This window comes from Aplysia californica, unplaced genomic scaffold (genome assembly GCF_000002075.1).
Source record: "Aplysia californica isolate F4 #8 unplaced genomic scaffold, AplCal3.0 scaffold00206, whole genome shotgun sequence".
Classification (NCBI taxonomy): Eukaryota; Metazoa; Mollusca; class Gastropoda; order Aplysiida; family Aplysiidae; genus Aplysia; species Aplysia californica.
In genome coordinates, this window is record NW_004797476.1 from 859,440 (window position 1) to 866,561 (window position 7,122).

General features: G+C 37.4%; 1 protein-coding gene across 3 annotated transcripts in view; it reads left to right on the plus strand.

Moving 5' to 3' along the window:
* Positions 1-7,122, plus strand: part of LOC101844999 (A-kinase anchor protein 7) — a 15,098-nt gene that overhangs the window by 4,618 nt on the left and 3,358 nt on the right. Inside the window, exons 1-5 of one of the 3 annotated variants that reach the window (XM_005099231.3) lie at positions 345-1,001; positions 1,504-1,629; positions 4,689-4,828; positions 5,379-5,542; positions 6,791-6,904. In XM_005099231.3, coding sequence (XP_005099288.1) covers positions 963-1,001; positions 1,504-1,629; positions 4,689-4,828; positions 5,379-5,542; positions 6,791-6,904 — 583 coding nt within the window. In that variant the 5' untranslated portion in view covers positions 345-962. Of the gene's footprint in view, positions 1-344; positions 1,002-1,503; positions 1,630-4,688; positions 4,829-5,378; positions 5,543-6,790; positions 6,905-7,122 lie in introns of those variants that run through there. The other 2 variants (XM_005099232.3, XM_013083037.2) reach the window with 2 other exon arrangements.

Here is a 7,122-nt window from a genome sequence, read left to right on the forward strand (position 1 = left end):
CTCTCTCTCTCTCTCTCTCTCTCTCTTTCTCTCTCACTTGAAATCTGTGCATATTGCATATTATGTATTTCAGTGCGAGAGCCTTAGCAATAACCTCTTTGATTCAATGTCACCTGTCTCCTTTTTCCCTCATCCCTCTTGCTCCCTCTTTTTCTCCTACTGCCTCGTTCTCTATTCTTCATGTTGTCTTCTTGGACTGAAGTGCGGGGACTTGCAGCACTTTTTCGAGTTTTTTTTCCTTCTGTTTCTTTCTTCTTCTAAGAAAAAAAATAACTTCAGTAAGCTTATTATGATTTTATTTTCACAAAAATAAAGCTGCATAAGCTAAACTAGCTCTCTTTGAGTATAAATCTTCTACTTGGTCATTTCCATTGGGGGAAAGATTAATTCAAGTCACTTAAATTGACTTTCGGAAAAGACAAAAATAGGTGCATGATAGTGATAGGGGCCTCGTGCTCCAGCATTGACGACAAGACGTCACATCGCTGCTGCTGATGCTAGGGGTACTGCAGGCACTGAGAAAATGTTTACCTTAGTTATCGATTCAAACACCCCTTTGCTCTTTCTACAAAATCAATACTGATATCACTGACATAGCGTACATCAATGGGCTTTTCCCCAACGGAAATTTCGCAAAAATTGTGTTTAACTAGTAGTTGCTGATAACTGGCTTTATCATCGGTTATCACTAAAGGACGAGGACTAGGCCCATCTTTGCTAGGCCTACACACTACATGTATTTTTAAAAAATGTGTGCTTCTCGCTAAAGGCCCATCGCTTCGCTCTCTTTCCATTAAAGTTAAAGTCGAACTTTCTGCGAATATAGTTTCTACTGAAGTGCTACTGGAATGGCTGGCGTCAGTGATGTATTGATTTTGCTTTTCATCCAATACTATAATAATACACAAACGACATGAGTTGAGTTACCAGGAAGAAGTGAAGAATTCCTATCGAGTGTCTCCATGTTTGTGGTGATGTGTGCAGTGTGCACGACAGGAACGGTTAGCATTGAGAGGCAGGGTGGAAAGTAGATCGCCTAGGCCGTAAGCCACTATCCAAAATCATCCATGTTGTATATTGTAAACAGGGGCTTAAAAATATGTACTACCTAATAAATTATATCAAACAACACACATTGTGTAGTGTGCTAATTGTTGCATAATTAACAAATATATTTTTTAAAATTGTGCAGTTGTGCGTTTAGTAACCAATGAATACTGGTAACAATCAATAAAAAGTTGCGTAGATGTGCTAGCTGTGTCTCACTCTGAGGGTGGGTGGTTGCTGTGTGCTCTGGTGTGGCTTGCTCCTTCTTTCCTGTTGGAGAACATTTATCATTTTTATCTCCTCCTCCTTCTTTTTTTGTGTTTGTTACTCTCTTGTAGTTGTAACACTTTTAATCTTCGGCACTTATATGACCTAATTGTGTTGCAAGTGCCGTAAAACTCTTACTATAACAGAAAAACAGGACTTTGAGGTTCCTTTCTTTCCCCATTTCTCTAGCTCCGAGAAGCCTCTGGCAAAAGGAGATGGAAAAACTCTTCTCAGTCACCCGAGGAAGGAGACAGCAAGGGAGGACGGAAGACTAGGCCAAACTATTTTGTAGCAGTTCAGGTCTCTGACCCTCAGGTATGTAGTAAAGTTGAAAAAACTCTATGGGACAGAAAGTGCTATTATAGTATTAGTATTAGTATTATCGTTATCATGATGATGATGATGATGATGATGATAATAATAATAATTATTATTATAATAATTATTATTATTATTATTATTATTATTAAATCTATTATAAAGCAAGATGCAGGCGTGCTACTTCAAGGGAGTCACAGATTTCCATTTACATGTACTCTGTTTCGATGTAGCCTAATCATTTCTCAGTGTTTAGTTTTGTACAGTAGAACCTGCTCTAATGACCACTCATCCCAACCATGTGTACAAATGACCACTTCCCACATCCCCTTTTGTGTTTTTTTTCATGTCAAAATTACACTGTTCAAGAGGACAACCTATCTAAGAAGACAACTTTTCTCCTTGATAACCAGTGGTTGTCTCAGACAGGTTTGGTTATTATTGGAGAAATATATTCTCCAAGCTTTTTTCTTTTCCAGAACTGTTGTGTTGAGTACAGAATTGTCTCACACTTTCACTTTTACATATATAGAGCTAGTAGTTGTTTGCATTTTTGTATTCCAGGTCTAGTTTGGGGGCTCTCGTGGCCTAGAGGTGTTGGCCTCTGATTCAAAGGTCCCGGGTTCGAATCTGGGTAGCGACCGAAAAATTTTCTTCTCTGCATAAGGTCATATGAGCGCGCGCAACACATTAAGCTTTTTCAGCTGATAAGAAATTGTGCATTTTTCCCTGGCGGCGGCCGAAGCCTACTCTTATTGATTTTAGACCTCCAAGGGATCTAACGTGCGCAACTTGCACACGGTAGGCCTACCTCCGAGATTTTTTTGCCCTTGTCCAAGAAGGCTAGGTGTAGATCTTTCCTACCAAAAAATTAGGAGTGTGGCTGAAAGACAGCAGTAAGAAGGAGCCAAGAAGTAGCAGGTGAAAGGCTGCAGAAAGAGTCATAAATAAGCCCAGAGGAGGGGGCAAAGGGGGTGAGGGGGTAGGTGCAGAAGGTGGAGACGAAAGCAGACGACAGAACATTGCTAGAGAGCAGGAAAGAAGGTGAAAGGAGACAATTTTAGAGAAGAAAATTGTTTGATCGCTACCCGGATTCGAACCCGGGACCTTTGAATGAGAGGCGAACACCTTAACGTTTAGGCCACAAGAGGCCCCAAATATAGTTTCACAAAAATGTATGCACAATACATTGAAAAAGAAGGATAAGGAGCTGACTTATGGTCATTGATTTTTTTTTTTACATGAGAAAAGCACTAAAAACAAGTTTTTAAATTTTAAGAATGCCCATAAAAATAGGAAATTACTAACTTGTTGGCTGGCTTACTCTCAAAAAATCATAAGCAGTTAAGAAAAACAAAGAGAATGATGTAGGATTTGTCTAAATATGACCATTAGCAGTAAAGATATTGCCCATTTTGTTCGATTATCCTTGTGGGTGATTTTTAAAATCACCCTGTACTGTACCTCTATAAATACCCCAAAAAATATTTCTTTGACTTTGTACAGAGGTGTTTTGTAGTTGTGTGCTTTCTATGTAAAATTCTCAACAAAATTATGTACATTTGGGCAGTACAACTCCGATAGACACTCACGCACACAATAACATTCACGCACTTACACACATTACACACACGCACTCTCACACATACAAACACACTATTACATTTACTCTCTTTCTCTCTTTCTCTCTCTCTCTCTCTCTCTCTCTCTCTCTCACGTCAACCACAAACACAAACACATACTCACACACACTCACACACATACACAAATTCACCCTCCCCCCGTGCGCACTCACACACACACACACACACACACACACACACACACACACACACACACACACACACACACACACACACACACACACACACACACACACACACACACACACACACACACACACACACTCAACTCCTACCCTTTGTCCACTTTTCATTCATAATCATTCCTCTATTTTGAAATAATCCCTCTCACTAAATATAAGATCAGTAGAATCTCGATCTTGTGAATCCATGGTTAGTTCTAGAAATCTACTTAAAAAACGAACAAACAAACAACTGCATACATGATCTAATGTCTATATGTTAGGACTAGCCTATCAGCATAACCCTGCCATTTGAATCTGTTATTTCAAACCCTCAAAATACAAAGACATTCAGTGTTGCCAGGTGCCAGTGTTACTTTAGATTCAGTTAAACACATTTTATGTTTGCGAGGATGATTTACACCAAAACCCCCCCAAAAAATTGAAAATTAAAAATTAAACAAACCATTAAAAAAAGAGTATATAGGTAGAAGTTTAACTAGAATAATGTTGAACCGAGTCTACTCACCATGTTTTTTTTTCTCTTTAAAACTTTGCCTTACCCTACCACTAACGCTAGACAGTGTTAGGCTACACCCCGAGGTCCACCTATCCACTTTCAAAGAAAATACACATTTATTAATAAATTCAGTGCGGGTAATTCAGACATGTACCAACAGCACAGGTTTTTAACTGCAGATTCGTAGAACAGAAAAGAACCTTAAATTGATTCTAGATTTATTACATGTCCTGCTGTGATGGAAGATGGATGTGAAGAGGGTTTTATATATATATATATACACACACACATATATATATATATACATATACTCCTCATATATATATATATATATATATATATATATATATATATATATATATATATATATATATATATACATATGACCTAAATAAGGTCAGGTTAGGCGTTAGCTTATATATAGGCCACATGTAGCCTAAACATGATAAGGGAGGGGGGGGGGTTAGCTTAGTTGGGCCATATGTGGCCTAAATAAGTTTAGGGAGGGGGGTTTAGCTTATTTAGGCCATATGTGGCCTAAATAATGTCACCCTTTTTCAATACTAGCATAAAAATAGACAGCATAAAATTCCATAAGATTTCAGGCCTTGATCTTTTGTACCGTATGTATATTATCAAGATAAGAGTTGGGCTCAGCCTTTGAAATTCAACTGCTTGTATCTAGAAGAGTGATAAATCATTCACAACCAAAACTACAACTCATGCTCTCAGATATCCGATGTAGCCAAGAAGATCAAGAAGGGCATTCAGGATGCAGCTACTGTTGATTATGATGCAGCTTTCATCGGAACAGAGAAATTCCACATCACTCTTATGGTCATGCATCTTGCCAATGAAGAAGAAGTTCAGAGGTTAGTTGTTTCTTTGTCTGTCTGTATGTGAGTTGGGTTTTTTTCATATTAAAAACATTGTTTTTAAAAAAAAGTCTTAATGTAGGTGTTTTATGCTTCCATCGACACAATTTAGGTACTTAAGGAGGCGGACTTCGGACCTGCCTGTCAGGGCCATTCCAAGTTGAGAGGGATATACGCCCCAGAGGAAAAACAGAAATACTTGAATAAAATGCCCCCTTTTCTGTGTCTGATGGCAAAGCGTCTTATTGCTAACTGCAGGGAGCAGTTCTGTTTGTCTAAGATAAAGAAAATAGCACACTAACCTTGCAGGGCATTTTAAACTTCAGGGAATGTGCTATAGCCTTTATTCAGAATTTTCCAAAGATAAAGAAAAGACCTAAAATTTGTTTTTCGAAAATTGCCTTTGTTTTCTTGCAAAAGTCATCATTGTTTAAATTTAATCCCAGTTTTTTTGTTTTTTGTCGTCCTGATCTCTCTCCATCCTACTTTAACGTAAAGCCAATATACTTTTTTTTTTTTTAACATAACGTTTTGACTCTTGTTTCAGAGCGGCTGAAAGCTTAGATCAGTGTGTCCCAGCTGTAAAGACGCTGCTGTCAGGACAGGCGTTAGCCTTGGAGTTTGAAGGTCTTTCAGCATTTAGTGGAGGACGAGTTCTGTACGCCTGTCTGAATGAGTCAGAGGGATTCACTCAGCTGCACCAAATAGCAGGTGAAATTGTGGCAGATTATCATTGACTTTTATTTGCTTGTTGCCTGATTATGACAGATAGTTGTTGACTTTTGTTTATTTGTTATCTGATTATGACAGATAGTTGTTGACTTTTGTTTATTTGTTATCTGATTGTGACAGATAATTGTTGACTTTTGTTTATTTGTTATCTGATTGTGACAGATAATGGTTGACTTTTGTTTGTTTAACCCTATCCGTACGTCGTGTTTTACTATTGTATCCATACGACGTGGGGAACTCTGTGCCACCTCTTTCAAAGAGAAAATTTACTTGTTAATCAAATCCGTACGCTTTGCATAGCAGTCTGTCAAAATATTTTTTGAGAAATACTGAAAGTTTCAAAGAGATCTTCGTACTAGATCTAGAAGTATTCTAAAATGTGAAGAATACAACCCTGGGGTACAAAATGACCCCAGGGCGTATGGATAGGGTTAATATAATAATGAATTATGGATTGCATTTATATAGCGCATATCCACTTATGCAATGCTCTATGCGCTTAACATGATACATATTATGGATTTACAAATCAATTTTAAAGGCACATAGTGTTACATACGCGTGCCCACACATACTCACGCACGCACACACCACACACACACATACACACATACATACACACATACGTACATATGCACATACGCACACATACAAACTCACAACAATCTACAGCTTGGATGGATTCTGTCTAATCGAAATATGATGAAAAGAGAAATGCTTTTAGTTTCTTCTTAAATTAAAAATTACTAGATTTTCTGCTTCTCTGATAGTTTTTGGAAGCCTATTCCAAACAAGTGGGGCAAAATTTGAAAAAGAGCGTTGGCCATATGATTTGTAATTTATTTTAGCTTTAACAAGGGTTGTTTTGTCACTTGATGATCTGAGCGTTCTAGGAGGTATATCTGATTGTGACCAAGCATAATTGATTATTATTGGACTAGATTTTTTTGGGTGTGTAGTTCTATATATTTTATGTTAATTTACTTAAGCTGAAAGGGTTTTTTTTTTTTATAGTATTTAGCCACATAACATTTGTCCATTCTAGAAGCTCCTGTGGAATCAGCATAATTTAGGTCACATTTACTACCAGAGAGAAGGAATGGGTCTATCATTTATGACAAGAACAACAGTTGCATCAGCAAATAGTGCATTCTGTTACAAGACAGTACTGCTTGCTGGGTCAGATACATCATATTTGAGTTTGTAGTTCATTCTTGTCTGTTCTAGAGGAAGTTACTAAGCAGATGGAAGAAAGAGGGATTGTTAGTACAGACTGCAGGGCATGGCAACCTCATATGACTTTGATGAAGTTCCAGGGAGATAAAAGACTGTTAAGACAAGGTGAGGCTCTTGGTTTTACTAAAAATTGTAGTATAATGTTATTTTATTGCTATTTAAAATGTTATTTTAAAACTTAGTCTTTTTTTTTAGCACAAATTTTTTTCGAAATAATATTGACCAAAAACAAGCCATGCTGTGAACTGTTGTGAATGCAACAGCTCTGAGACATAAACTGTCAATGGGAATTTTTGTGGAGAGCTTTTCTTTGTCGCTTAATA